General features: G+C 49.3%; 1 protein-coding gene across 3 annotated transcripts in view; it reads left to right on the forward strand.

Annotated features, from left to right (window-relative positions):
• Positions 1–15,550, forward strand: part of DNPEP (aspartyl aminopeptidase) — a 479,746-nt gene that overhangs the window by 221,303 nt on the left and 242,893 nt on the right. For all 3 annotated transcript variants that reach the window (XR_014980105.1, XM_085650112.1, XM_085650111.1), the window contains exons 6-8: positions 5,675–5,799; positions 6,262–6,358; positions 6,834–6,941. Coding sequence is in view for 2 of the 3 variants with exons in the window: in XM_085650112.1 (XP_085506238.1) it covers positions 5,675–5,799; positions 6,262–6,358; positions 6,834–6,941 (330 nt within the window). In the remaining variant the exon portion in view is untranslated. The remainder of the gene's footprint in view (positions 1–5,674; positions 5,800–6,261; positions 6,359–6,833; positions 6,942–15,550) is intronic.

The raw sequence follows: 15,550 nt of genomic DNA on the forward strand, positions 1-15,550 counted from the left end.
CGCAGAGGCATTAGGGATGGAATTAGTCATTGATAAATAAAATCCTCAAAGTAGTTGTTGTGAGAAGTTGGCCTTATATGTAGTGCTCACTATTCTAGTGATCACTGTGTATCATTCCAAACGACCCTTATTGATGATTGGTTGTAAGTCAACCTTTTAGACCAGCTATCCTAGTAGCGTGGATACGAGCAGTCTTAGGCTAAACTCTAGAGGGCGTGTTAAGCCAGCTGTTTACCATCACATATACCCCTTGAACACCAAGTGAAAGGACACCACACAAGTTGTTATGAAAATAAAAGGATATTTATTTATAACAAGACTACCCTGGCTCTTTATGAGTCAGGGCGCTAAGCACACTACCAAACTCTTAGGAAAATACTTCAGTTGCACAATTTACACAAATGCCCGAGGGGCACGAGAAACCACCTACACTAACAGTGAAATGCGAATGGTTAGAGTCTGGAGATACTGATCCCGGAGTGATCCGATCAGTGGGACTAAACGAAAAAGGAACTGGACACTTGTAGAGCGAACCTGCGATGGAGCACCGAGATGCTCGAGTTACCTAGCCCGGAGGCTGCGGCTGCGTGAAGTTCGTCAAGATGTCGGGAGTCCTCGTGTAGTCTCAGGAGCCTGAAAGAAGAAGTTGCTGGCAGGCGACCAGTGACGATGTTCAGAGCGATCCAAGCCTGGATCGGTGGTGAAGGAAAACCTGAAAGCAGAGGGGACTCAGTTCTCAACCGCTAGCCAGCGATCGTGTGGGTACCAGGAGGGTACCGGCTGAAGTCACCTCGACCAGGTGAGTGGGTGACGTCGGACTCGGCTGTTCCTCGGACCAGGAGGCGCGGCGGCGACCAGGATGGAGGGCGAGCTGTCCCACGAAGGTGTCTGCTGTCGATGATGCTGGGCCCAGGAAGGGGCAGCGGATCTTGGCAGTGGCCACCCAAGCGGGGGAGTCAAGATGGCGTCGGGAGTGGACCAGGAGGGTCCGGGGTACTCCTCTGTTGAAGGGGAGCAAGAGCCAGTCTGGAGCAACCAGACTAGTGATGAAACAAAACGTGGTGCGTCGTGAAGCGGGCCACAAGCCGGTCGGCAAGTGGTCGGACAACGCGGTGAACAGCAAGGAGCGGAAGGGCCCCCCACGCAGATCTCGTGGATGCTGGGGAGACAGACTTCGATGCTGGAGCTGCTCAGGGTTTAGGGTTTCTCAAACCCTAGGTGCACTCACTCGAGGGTCCCTCGGTGGGCGTGCTAGATAAGCGTTGTGCAGGTCCTGAAGATAGCCGGTCCCGCAGGTCTCGTCACACCTACGACTCTCAGCTGAGCTGATGAGGGAGGTAAAAGGTCAGAGATGGCAGGGAACTCGGGTCTCGTCGAGCTGGGCAGTCTTGATCCGTAGGAGAGACTTACAGCAAACCGCAAGCGCTTAGGTGGTGCCTGCTGGTGCAGGGTGGCTACTCCTTAGCCACAAGGGAGAGTCTTCAGAAATAGTCAAGAGTTCCTTTCGTGGAAAGTGGTTCGTGATTCGGAGGTATCCGATTATCTGATTATCCAATTTGGGAAGGGGACTCGCTCCTACCTTTATTCTAAGAAAAGGGGCTGGCCCGTGACTAGGTTCTACCTATGGGTGGAGCCAGGAGGGGGGTGGTTACACCCCTATCCTTTGTCCGGCTTCGCGCCAGCTCAGGGGCCGGTGTGCCCCCGAAACTGGTTTGAGCCGGGCTATGCACAGTGAGCACCGGGGTGCCACTTGCAGTCACCTTCCTTTCAGCCCTGCCCACCTGGGATACACAAACCCTGTCTGGGACGGGGCTAACACCGCCCTCGACAGGAAACCCTTTGTCCAAGCTCCCTTTGCTGGAAGGTCCCCCAGCAGCGGGAGGTCAGACTTGTGTCTGGTGGCAACATCCATTTTGTGATGCTGAGGCTTGAGTCAACTTTAACCGGGGTTCAAGGTCACTTCCATGTCGTGTCCCTCTAAAAGGGGGGGAATGCCAACCCCGTCACCAGGACTGGCGAGGGGTTCGTATTCCCATTCGTATGACACCTTACTCGACATGTGTAGGTGATGCGAGGCCAAAGTTAGCAAATAACCGCTAGGATTATAAGGCATTAAAAGTAGTTGGCCCGCGTCACCATGGAACGGCTATTAGGACTTGGTTCCACAAGCCGTCGACGGGCTCAGCTCGCGCCAGAGCACCGTCCCACATGATCCCCTGCACTCTGCCTTCAGGATTGATAAGGCCTGCCATAGGAGTGACTGATAGGAACCTATGTGTCCATTTTAGGGTTTAGGTGTAGGAATACTACACCTACAGCAACGGGTGATTACACCACGTGGCCCCAGCTGTCGTGCAGCCAGTTGTGTCAGATTTGGGCGGCCATTCCAGGGGTGGCATAATACATGCTTCAGCCCCTGGCAGGCCCTGGGTACACCGATGCCCTGGATACCTGTGGTATGCTGAGACAGGGACTGACAAGGCGGCCCAGTTCCAATTAGTGGATGCACCTAACGTACATGTGTGTTAATTTCGAGAGAGAACAGCTAGGCTGTGGGTCTGATTGGCAGGCCCACAGCCGGAGAAAGTCGTAAACCAATGAAGCAAAAGCAAAAAATCTGGGTGATCATAGGATTGCAGACCCTACTCTCCTACAGTTGTCCCCTATCTTTTTGGCCCAAAAAGATAGTGGCAAGGTTAGTCTCTGTGTAGAGTTAGGCAATCTAACAAAATGTGTGTTGGTTGTGCACCATATTTTAATGATTGTTGGAGGAATGCTATATATGTTAAAGGGTGCTCTGGTTTCAGTATCCAGGAATTACCATCCACATGAGGATTTAACCTTCATTACACCAGAAAGAGCATATGCATACAAGTAGATGCCTTTTTGGTTAGAATCTGTCTTTGCTGCTTCAAGTGTTCCAGAATGTCAAAAATGTGCATACTTTCAGGATTACATTTAAATTTTCACAGTTGTAAAAATAATTACACTGTTACTCTTTATGAGGTTGTGAACATACTAGAAATTAGCAGGTGGACAATCACAAAGGAGAAATCTAATACTGCCATAAAAAGGATGGAATTTCTTGGACGCAATATTGAGAATGTGGGGGTTCCAAAAACATTATAATGGATCTTTTTGTTTGACTTTAACAGTTTTATGTATCACAACCATAGTCAAAGACATATCTTAGACACAATACAATGGCATTGGCATTTATAATTAACTTTTTCTTACATTATGCAGCTATTGTGACGCTGAACCTATACCGGCACATTCTGGTTCTCCATCTCATCTAATTATATCCCATCCCCCTCTAAAATCGTACAGTTTACTGTCCATTTTTGCTGTTCAGTTTTGACGAGTGTACTGGTCATGGCGATCTAGCATCTGTTGGGTCAGTCAGTATTCGTAACATTTCTTCCTTTTCTGCAATGTCCTCTGTTCATTCTGCCAATGCCATGCCCAATGCGGCAAATTTTCTCTTCATCTTATTGTTCTTTTTCTCAGGATAGATACTTAATAGATAGTTTTATTGTTTTTCCGGTAACATTCCTGTCACCTTTCTTAGACATACAGCCATATCATTCCAAAATCCCAGTATGCTAGGACACTCTGAGACCATATGTACACATCACACTACTAATTCTCCTCACTTACCACATGACGCAGCCAGGCCTGACTAAATGCTATCCAGTTTCGGTGGTGTAAATGACATTCAACTGAGGCAGAGAAATTGGGTTAATTTAAATCTAGCATTTGTGGAAGTCTTTTTAACCGGTTTGCATGCCTTTTTCTTTTCACTATGTTACCTGGTGCGGGCATGAGTTTATCCAGCTATATTTGACATAAGTTGCATCAGTTTGTCTATCTTGTTTTAAGCCCTTCTGTAAATGTTGGATCAGCTTTTATCTACCTGCAAGGTTAAGTATCATTTCTATTGTACGAGTAGTGTCTGTGGCATCCGGGCAAAAGGTCTATAGTACTATACGAGATTTCCTAGCATGCTGCAAAAACTGTCCTCTTGCCACGTCAAACATCTCTTAGGCCTCTACGAAGGTAATGGATTCATTTCTATGCAGTTCTTCTACTGTTTCACATCCTCCCAGTCACCATTCTCTTGTTGTAATCTCCTTTGTTATAGTCTTAAGTGCCCTATTCTTTTTATAAAGGCATCCTTAAAGAAAATCTGGGGGTGTTTGAATGTTTAACTACTTTCTCCCAAAAGGTAACTACCTGGTGCACTGCATATGGATATACTTCTGAGAAAATATTTCCTATCAACACCTCCTGTAGCACATACTATGAGTATGTCGCCTGAACTAGCGCCGCTTCCTAGTTTGTCTGGTCATCGTACCTACTAACTGCGTACTGCAATTGGCTCCTAAAGGAAATGTGATCAAAGCAATTATTGAAGCTCTCAGTCCCACGTTATAAGAATCGGTTTTGATCGTTTGTAGGACTAGCTGAGTATTATGCAAGATATCTTGCCAAGTTTTCAGACAAGACGCTCATACTTGAAACTTACTAAATGAAACTCTGAAGTTCTAGTGGAATAATGAAGGTGAGGGGGGAGTTCCAATTACTTAAGGACGCTATGGGATGTGCCCCAGCAACTAAAGTGTTCGACATTTCAGTTGTTTAATCATGACCAATGTGGAGATTGGAGCGCATTTGCTTCAGGATCACAATGTTGCCTTTGCATCAAGGCCTTTGCAATTGGCAGGAAGCAAGTATTCAACAGTAGGAATGTAAACCTTAAGCTGTTGGTGGGACATGGAATATTTCTGTCAGTAGACTTGGCGTAACAATGGTCCATGTACATGGACCATCAAATCTTTAATTGATTTTTTTTAATGTATGATAGAGGGTGGCGAAGCAACTTCAACTTTGACAAATGGCATTCAGCAATATAGGTTTGATCTAGAATACGTTCAAGGCTGAATGAATTTCACAGCCACTCCTCTTTTGTGTTTGCCAGTGCCGATTGATTTTTCAATTTCAGATGATGGAGATGAAGAAATGGTAATAGCCAGTACTGGTGATGTGACTCAGGAGGTGATCTCTAGACTCTACAGAGCAGGTTCATGTCCCAGTGGCCGCGTCTGTGCCGATGCGAGGCTAGTAGAACTCCGTCTTGCTGTGATTTGCCTCACTGAGTCTGACAAAGAATGATCTGTGACAAAGTCTGAAACCGCTCCACTTGGTAGGACAAGGCTGAGATATCTGAGAGTGGGAGACACTGCCGATGGTAGCTTCCAGCAGATGATCGGGCTTCGAAATGGGCCCAAGGCTAATGATGTAGGAGAAAGCTTGCTCCCTTGTTTGTGTTAAGGTACACAAGCTGAATAACCTCTGCAAGAGGTGCTCTACCTGCCATAAGCAGACAGACCACCTCTTGCAGATGTAGGAGTACTTCTAGAATGGCCCCGCCCCCGCCCTGATACCCTGTTGTAGATTGTTCCGTTATCTGACATCATGGAGGTCTTCGACTACAAAGAAACTGTGACTTCCATGCCTTGGGAGGACTGGTTAACTGATGTGCTGAGATCACATGTTTGCTTGTGTTGGATTTGTATAGTATGACTGCTTGATGGCTCACACTCTCACATGTTCTGTGTATACACGTGTTTACACAACCGCACTCACATGTACGTTTGTCTTTGCCTTTCAGGATGGCCTCAAGCTGCAGCATCGTCTGGTGCAGGTGGATCGCCCCATCCTTCGCATTCCCCACCTGGCCATCCACCTGCAGAGAAACATCAACGAGAGCTTTGGACCCAACACAGAGAATCACCTGTAAGCACCGCACAGCTCGCCGCATAAGGAAGGACGAGTGTAGGCTACGCTGCGTATAGTTCATACGACTGTAGGCGCCGCTCTCCTCACATGGACAGATGGGTGTATACTACACGATGTGTAGTGTATTAACCTGGGCATCACAACGGCATAAGAGTGGTTGTGTGTAGGCTCTATCTACAGAGTGCAATGTAGATACCAGTACGTGCCGAGCAGTCCCACCACACAGAAGCACTCTAGTGTAGATTTCGCTATAAATATTGTAATCACCTGTAAGCTCCACACACCTGTAAGCTCTTGCTTCACGAGGATGACTGAATGTAGACTACACCGAGTATAGTTTGGTCCTCGGTCAAGAGCTGCACATGGGTTGGATGGGCGTGCAGGGTCAGCAGTGGGAACAGTGTGATACATTAGGGCACTGGGCTGCATCTTAGTGTCGTTTTTGATCTGTTTTTGCAGTGTTCCCATTCTGGCCACAGTCGTCCAAGAAGAGTTGGAGAAGGAAACCCTGGGAGTGGGAGAAGCCAACAAGACCTCCCTTGGATCCAACAACTCTGTAAGCCCGCTCACCTTCTTAAACCACAGCTACAGAAAGGGTTAAATAAACTTTAATTCCATTTGTCAAATCTACTACCTAGGATCCCCACCCCATATGCATCCTCGACTTTAACCCATGGATAGCGAGTGAACGAGCATTGAATGTGAATGTGGTACATATGTCCTTTTGCTTTTTATCCTTTTACGGAGATCCTGACCTTGTTTGACCTTCTGATTTAAATGCATGAGGAATGACTGGCTCACGTCAGAAATCACTGTTACTTTAGTGTGCTTTGTCTCAAGGTTCCTGAAGGCTGTGAGCGCGATGGTGCAGTAGGCAGACAGAGCTTGGGATGAGTTAGCCGAGAAGGAGTTCAGATGAAATATGGAGCCTAGAGTAATCTCAGATGAGGGCTGATAGTTTGCTTTGAATGTTGGACGCTTGCCGTTCTGGTGATATCGGTCTTCTGATTCTCCTTCCCTTTGTCTTCTAGTCCGAGCGGCATCACTCGGTTTTTCTGTCCTTGCTCTGCTCACAGCTGGGAGTGAAGCCAGATCAGATCCTGGAGATGGAGCTGTGCCTCGTGGACACCCAGCCAGCGGTAAGCAACCATTACCCTTCCTAACACTCTTTTGCCAAGTTCATACATACCGAGTGTAGCTCAAAGAGTGGAGCCAGCCGAACTGTTCCACTCACGACCCCTCATACTTGGTGCACAGCCACTCGTGAGGACACCTATGTTTGCTAATAAACTGTGACCAAAACAATGCTGCAGAGCAGACTGTCCTCTTGAGGCACCCACCCGAGATGCTCCCAGCCAGCGGGGAGTAGAGATCTACCTTTGGTAATGAATAGTACTTCATTTGAGCCAGCGGTTGCCGTTGGCTTCATTTTTGGGGACCAGCACTTATCTTTCCTCATAAGACTTTTTCCGAGTGCAAGAAGTAGAACAACACACAAATTAAAAGAGGAAGAGAAAGACTATCAATGCATAACTAAGGGAGGAAGTAAAGGTCTGCAAGAGTGAGATAAAGATGCAGGGAGTGTCTAATAGTGGATGAAAGACATCTGATGTGGGTTGAAGACTTCGCAGTCTGGTACTTAGCGCACTGACATTTAATAGCGCCAGCCGGGCTTCAGAGCAGCGCTTTGGGCACCGGCAGTCATCCTGTTACGAATTGAGCTCTGGTTAACAACCAAGTGCAGATATCAAATCCATGCAGTCAGACAGTGGGTCAGATGGTGCAGTGTCTTTAAGTAGCTTACCAGATGTAAGAAGACTAACCTACTTACCATCCTATTGCAGCTCTCATTTCCGGCCTTGCAGATGACTGCATAGACCTCACTGTTCCACAGCCTTCTCAACACAGAGCCACCTGTCCAGCAGTTAGGGCGACCTCACCTTTCCTGCCAGACAGTTGTACAAATTAAACTGTGTGCCATTAGACAGCAGTGAGCAAGACTAGCTACCACCAAAATCCACCCATTCCTTATGCACCACACTAGCAGTGGACTGACTCATGCTTTCCACCACCCTCACACTATGCCCCGATCCACTATTGAACAGAAGCAAAAGCTAAGCACCCAGCTGACAGTGTAGACATGTAACTTCACGGTGAACACATCACTTTAAGGGTCTCCCCTTCCTTTATAGAATCATGGTTCTTCAGTCTGGAGTGAGCAGGCCTTGTCCTTAATGGACACCTTACACCCTACTTGCTGCATGTGTTCCTAACCCTTTGTTGCCATCCGTCAGTACGTATTCCCTACATACCGAGCAGCTGTGAGCAGCACCTATAGTTAATTTTCAGGAAAACCTTTTCTCCATTGGTTATCGTTGCACTCGTCCCAGACCTCCGGCCGGGGATGTTTAACATTGCTTGTGTAGTCTATGAAGAATCATCTGGTCACTAAGTGCCGGTGGGCTCACGGGATGTTGTAGCTTATGAAGAATCATCTGATCGCTAAGTGCTTGTGGGCTCATGGGATGTTTAACATTGCTTGTGTAGTCTATGAAGAATCATCTGGTCACTAAGTGCCGGTGGGCTCATGGGATGTTTAACATTGCTTGTGTAGTCTATGAAGGATCATCTGGTCGCTAAGTGCCTGTGGGCTCATGGGATGTTTAACATTGCTTGTGTAGTCTATGAAGAATCATCTGGTCACTAAGTGCCGGTGGGCTCATGGGATGTTTAACATTGCGTGTGTAGCCTATGAAGAATCATCTGATCGCTAAGTGCCTGTAGGCTCATGGGATGTTTAACATTGCTTGTGTAGTCTATGAAGAATCATCTGGTCGCTAAGTGCCGGTGGGCTCATGGGAAGTTTAACATTGCTTGTGTAGCCTATGAAGGATCATCTGGTCGCTAAGTGCCTGTGGGCTCATGGGATGTTTAACATTGCTTGTGTAGCCTATGAAGGATCATCTGGTCGCTAAGTGCCTGTGGGCTCATGGGATGTTTAACATTGCTTGTGTAGCCTATGAAGGATCATCTGGTCGCTAAGTGCCTGTGGGCTCATGGGATGTTTAACATTGCTTGTGTAGCCTATGAAGAATCATCTGATCGCTAAGTGCCGGTGGGCTCATGGGATGTTTAACATTACTTGTGTAGCCTATGAAGGATCATCTGGTCGCTAAGTGCCGGTGCGCTCATGTGATGTTTAACATTGCTTGTGTAGTCTATGAAGAATCATCTGGTCGCTAAGTGCCGGTGGGCTCATGGGATGTTTAACATTGCTTGTGTAGCCTATGAAGGATCATCTGGTCGCTAAGTGCCGGTGCGCTCATGGGATGTTTAACATTGCGTGTGTAGCCTATGAAGAATCATCTGGTCGCTAAGTGCCGGTGGGCTCACGGGATGTTTAACATTGCTTGTGTAGCCTATGAAGAATCATCTGGTCGCTAAGTGCCGGTGGGCTCATGGGAAGTTTAACATTGCGTGTGTAGCCTATGAAGGATCATCTGGTCGCTAAGTGCCGGTGCGCTCATGGGATGTTTAACATTGCTTGTGTAGCCTATGAAGGATCATCTGGTCGCTAAGTGCCGGTGCGCTCATGGGATGTTTAACATTGCTTGTGCAGCCTATGAAGGATCATCTGGTCGCTAAGTGCCGGTGGGCTCATGGGATGTTTAACATTGCTTGTGTAGCCTATGAAGGATCATCTGGTCGCTAAGTGCCGGTGCGCTCATGAGATGTTTAACATTGCTTGTGTAGCCTATGAAGGATCATCTGGTCGCTAAGTGCCTGTGGGCTCATGGGATGTTTAACATTGCTTGTGTAGTCTATGAAGAATCATCTGGTCACCAAGTGCCGGTGGGCTCATGGAATGTTTAACATTGCGTGTGTAGCCTATGAAGAATCATCTGATCGCTAAGTGCCTGTAGGCTCATGGGATATTTAACATTGCTTGTGTAGTCTATGAAGAATCATCTGGTCGCTAAGTGCCAGTGGGCTCATGGGAAGTTTAACATTGCTTGTGTAGCCTATGAAGGATCATCTGGTCGCTAAGTGCCTGTGGGCTCATGGGATGTTTAACATTGCTTGTGTAGCCTATGAAGGATCATCTGGTCGCTAAGTGCCTGTGGGCTCATGGGATGTTTAACATTGCTTGTGTAGCCTATGAAGGATCATCTGGTCGCTAAGTGCCTGTGGGCTCATGGGATGTTTAACATTGCTTGTGTAGCCTATGAAGGATCATCTGGTCGCTAAGTGCCTGTGGGCTCATGGGATGTTTAACATTGCTTGTGTAGCCTATGAAGAATCATCTGATCGCTAAGTGCCGGTGGGCTCATGGGATGTTTAACATTACTTGTGTAGCCTATGAAGGATCATCTGGTCGCTAAGTGCCGGTGCGCTCATGTGATGTTTAACATTGCTTGTGTAGTCTATGAAGAATCATCTGGTCGCTAAGTGCCGGTGGGCTCATGGGATGTTTAACATTGCTTGTGTAGCCTATGAAGGATCATCTGGTCGCTAAGTGCCGGTGCGCTCATGGGATGTTTAACATTGCGTGTGTAGCCTATGAAGAATCATCTGGTCGCTAAGTGCCGGTGGGCTCACGGGATGTTTAACATTGCTTGTGTAGCCTGTGAAGAATCATCTGGTCGCTAAGTGCCGGTGGGCTCATGGGATGTTTAACATTGCGTGTGTAGCCTATGAAGGATCATCTGGTCGCTAAGTGCCGGTGCGCTCATGGGATGTTTAACATTGCTTGTGTAGCCTATGAAGGATCATCTGGTCGCTAAGTGCCGGTGCGCTCATGGGATGTTTAACATTGCTTGTCTAGTCTATGAAGAATCATCTGGTCACTAAGTGCCGGTGGGCTCATGGGATGTTTAACATTGCGTGTGTAGCCTATGAAGAATCATCTGATCGCTAAGTGCCTGTAGGCTCATGGGATGTTTAACATTGCTTGTGTAGTCTATGAAGAATCATCTGGTCTATAAGTGCCGGTGGGCGCATGGGAAGTTTAACATTGCTTGTGTAGCCTATGAAGAATCATCTGGTCGCTAAGTGCCGGTGGGCTCATGGGATGTTTAACATTGTTTGTGTAGCCTATGAAGAATCATCTGATCGCTAAGTGCCTGTGGGCTCATGGGATGTTTAACATTGCGTGTGTAGCCTATGAAGGATCATCTGGTCGCTAAGTGCCGGTGCGCTCATGGGATGTTTAACATTGCTTGTGTAGCCTATGAAGGATCATCTGGTCGCTAAGTGCCAGTGCGCTCATGGGATGTTTAACATTGCTTGTGCAGCCTATGAAGGATCATCTGGTCGCTAAGTGCCGGTGGGCTCATGGGATGTTTAACATTGCTTGTGTAGCCTATGAAGGATCATCTGGTCGCTAAGTGCCGGTGGGCTCATGGGATGTTTAACATTGCTTGTGTAGCCTATGAAGAATCATCTGGTCGCTAAGTGCCTGTGGGCGCATGGGATGATTGCTGATGCCAGCACTCCGGTCATCTGTATGTAGAGACTGTTGTAGTGTACACAGCTGAGGGCCTACAGTTATTAAACTGCGGCAGAGGTTGTGTAAATAAACCTTTCACAGGAATAGCTACTTGTTACCAGATTCTGCAGCCAAGATCTTCACAGGCTTGTGATGTTCTCCTGCAAGTCTGCACGCAGTCCGGCACGGTGACAGTAGAAGGCACCACAAATGTGCTCCGTCCTCTGAAGGTCTAATGATCCATATAAGGGATAATCCAAGGTGTCATTCAATCGATGGAGGATTCCAGCCTCTGCCACTCATCATTCTGCTTGAAGTCTCTAAGGACCAACTAATACAATCCTCTTAAAAAAAATTGTAAGTATTATTCCTCATTCCATGATTTTCTTGTAGGTGGGGTAGAGTAGCTAACCGTACCGCCTCCACTTGTGGATGTTTTCGAGGAGACCATTGGATACATTTGTGGTTGAAACACGTCAACGTTAGAGGAGTAACTGAATCTTTAGAAAAGGAAACAGAGGATGATGGGCACTTTTTGAAGAAAGACCGGCCTCTAGAGCGGCTTTGTCGGCTCCGGGAACAGGACCAAGTGATCGAACTTTTGACATGGACCGCAACTTTGAGCGGTCCAGGTGAGACGTCTTTTTATGATTGGCGATGTAAAGTCGCGCCTTGCTGCCCCTGATGGCATTTCGGTTTATTGATGAGAAATCATTGCAGGCTTTGGAGTTGTGTCTCAATCCCAGAGCCCCGGAAATATCTGGCGAGGATCTGTCACAAACATTTGTTGGCTGCAGTCTCATCATGGATTTAAAGATGTTTTTTTAAGAGTGACATCCCTTGAACACTGAATAAATATTTTGAGGTAAGTGTCCCTGCGAGATACAAGGGGAGCTCCGGGTTCGTACCTAGTGGTGCAGAAAGAAAAGAACTGGCATCAGAGCGCAGGGGTGGCCCCTGTAAAGGCTCCACATGTAATTTGCTGAGCGGAACTGCGTCAGTGCGGAGCCACACGGTGTCACACGATGGCACTCCAAGGTACTGCTGAAAGTTTCCCCGATACAGCCTGACGCCTGGGAAATATTCACAAGGTGAGGAAGCTACGGCTATATTGGCTTGACCAGAAAGAGCGTAACCAAAGGTAAGTAACTTGTTCTGCAGGTTGAAAAATCCGGCTAGTAAAATTGCATTGGTAATTCGCTGCAATGCGGCTGGGTCCAGCTCCAGCCCTCCCATTACCAAGCCAAATTGGGGAGCATGTAATTTTCCGCTCCCCGCTCCCCACCACCAAGATAACATTCTCCTCTTCCTTTTCAGATCTGGTGATTAATGTATAGTTTAAAGCTCAAAGGATTGGGAATTACATGCTGAATTTGTTCCGGTAAATTTGGGCCTGCACTGGTATTCCCCGTTCTATTCTGTTTGACTTTTTAAGATGAAGTCATGTGCGTAGATACCACCAGAATTGTTAATTCTGGACACCTAATGTCACCCCATACATAACTCGCAATCAGGCCCTCAGTTCACTGGTTCTCAGCCTGTGGTCCACGGTCCCTTGGGGTTCCACAACGCATACTTGCGGGCTGCGGCTGTTCTGAAGGTGTTCCTGCATTTAATCAAGGGGAGGTGGGAGCTTGTTCTGACGGACAGCACTACCACCATGTGGTATTGCAACAAGCAGGATGTGGGGGAGTTCTATGCCAGGAAGCTCTACGCCTCTGGAGTTGATTGGAACATCAAGGCATTTCCCTGACCGTTAACCACCTGGCAGGGCACCTGAATACCAGAACAGAAGAGCTAAGCACGCGTCCTCTGACAGATCACGAATGGCGTCTACATTTTGAGGTGGTGTAGGGCATCTTTGGGCAGTGGTAAAACCCTGTGTAGATCTCTTCACCATCATCAAGAATGTACAGTGTTGTTGGAGGAGCCTAGCGCGCATCCAAGATGGTCGCGTGAGCACAGGGCTCCCCGGACCCTTGCTGCTCCTCGGAATTTATCCTGAGAATATCCTGCTGTGGTTTATGGAATCTGGCAGATGAAGACCGGCTGAGCACGTATCTCTTTTCAGAACCCGAATCGGACCTGGGAATCCTGAGTTGTCGTTGTTCGAACTTTTGGGACCCACCCGACGGAGGTGCCCGGGGCGAAGGTGTACCGTGGAGCCGGGTCGTAATTGAACAACAGCGGCTGCAGTGCGGTGCCAGTGGCCGCTTTACCACTTTCGGTTTCACTTTCGGACTTCAGGGGGCTGGCCTGCGCACGCATTTGATGTGGCGGGGTGTTTCCTTGGCCTCTGCGCGAGGCCTTGTCTCCACCTGCCACTAGTGTGCCCATCGCCTTGGGTCCCCCCGCGCCGCTATATTGTGGTCCCTGGTGAGGCGCTGGTCTGCGGTGCCGGTGCCCCTACGACTCTTGATCGGCGGTCCCCTTCGGTGTCCGTGACCACATGGGGGGCAAGGGGGGCCCCGAGGGGCGTAAGACTAAGGCCTCCCTCCGCGGGGGACCGGTCCAGGCCAACAACATGGACCGCTACACTCAGGGCAGAGGGTCCCCTGGAGCGACCGGCCCCCCCCCGGATGCCGCCGGTGGTGGCACGACCATCTCTCCGGAGCTTTCCCTGCAGGACATCATGGGCGCCATCGATGGCATCAGGGAAACCATCGCCACGCAATACGAGGCCCTGGCCCGTAAAATCGACACGGTGGCAATCGATGTCACCTTAATTCGGGCAGATCTCTCCAAAACTAACGAGAGGGTTCAGGCTCTCGATGTGCGGACCTCCACCCTTGGTGCGGATGTGTCGGACCTGCAGGCCGCGCTTGGTGACATTAAGGCGGTCAACGATCAGATGGCCCGGCGGCTGGAGGACTTCGAGGGACGGGCCCGACGCAACAACATCCGTGTCATAGGCGTACCGGAGTCCTCCGACAGCCGCCCGGTTGACCTCCTGGTCGAGGAACTCATCCTCCAACAGTTGGCCCCTGCAGGCCTAAGTAAGTTCTTTGCCGTGGAGTGGGCCCATCGAGTTCCGGGCGGTCGGCCACGGCCGGGGGCCCCCCCGAGGCCTATCGTGGCCAAACTGTTCCACTATAGAGACCGAGATGCGATTCTGCAGGCCTCACGGGTCCACGGCCCGGTTCGTCATGAGAACTCATCCATTAACTTTTATCCGGACTTTACCCAACTTGTCCAGAAACAGCGGATGGGATTCCAGGGGGTGAAGCGTCGTCTCCGTGAACTGGGCCTAAAGTACTCTATGCTCTACCCTGCAAAACTCCGAGTGGAACATGAGGATCGGACTGCCTTTTTTGACTCTCCTGTGGCCGTGAGTGACTGGCTTGACTCGCTGCCGGACAGAGGTGGCCGTCCCGGGCCCTCTGCAGGCGCCGAAGGTGACGGGTCCCCTTTGGAGTGACTTTTGGTCCTTGATTTTGCCATTTTGCATTGTTCAGCTGGGTTTTACTTCTTTTGTTCATTTTGCTCACTAGGACCTGTGTGGGGGGCGGGCGGGGACGGGTCCCTTTCCTCCTCCGGGGTCTTTTCGTAGAATGGGGTTAGTAGGGCGACAGGCACACTGCAAGTTGGGGGGGTTTTCTGACCCGCAGGGGTGCAGGGTGGGGGGAGTTGGATTTGGGGGGGGTTGGGGGGAGGGAGGGGTTGTTTTGCTGTGTGTTTTTTGTTTGCAGGGCGAGGTATTGATTTTTGTCCAGATTCGGGAACTGTGCTACTGACTGGGGGGCCTTTGATCTATTGGAGGGGATGGGGGGGGACGGGTTGAGACTGATGTCATGGAACGTCAATGGGTTGGGGGATCGTATCAAACGGGGTGTAGTACTGCAGTATTTGCGTCGTCTGACTCCTGATGTGGTGTTTATCCAGGAGACGCATCTGGTTGGCAATGTTTGTCATGCAATGAACAGGGGGGGATACCGCCTCGTGGCCCATTCTGGTTTCACAACTGGTTCCAGGGGGGCGGGCATTCTCCTGCGATCCTCACTTCCGTTGGATATCACTAGGGTAATCTCGGATGACAGAGGGCGCTATGTGTGTCTGACTGGGAGGTGGGAGGGGCAGCCCCTTTCCCTGGTCTCAGTTTACGTCCCCCCGGGCCTCCAGAACTCCGCCTTCGCGGACTTGGGTCGAATGCTGCTTGAACTTCCGGATGGTCTTTTGATTATGGGCGGGGACTTTAATTCGGTGGTATCGGGTGACCTGGATCGTCACCCACCCAGGGCCCTCCCCGCTGCCCAGGCATGG

This window comes from Triturus cristatus, chromosome 3_2 (genome assembly GCF_964204655.1).
Source record: "Triturus cristatus chromosome 3_2, aTriCri1.1, whole genome shotgun sequence".
NCBI classification, from domain to species: domain Eukaryota; kingdom Metazoa; phylum Chordata; class Amphibia; order Caudata; family Salamandridae; genus Triturus; species Triturus cristatus.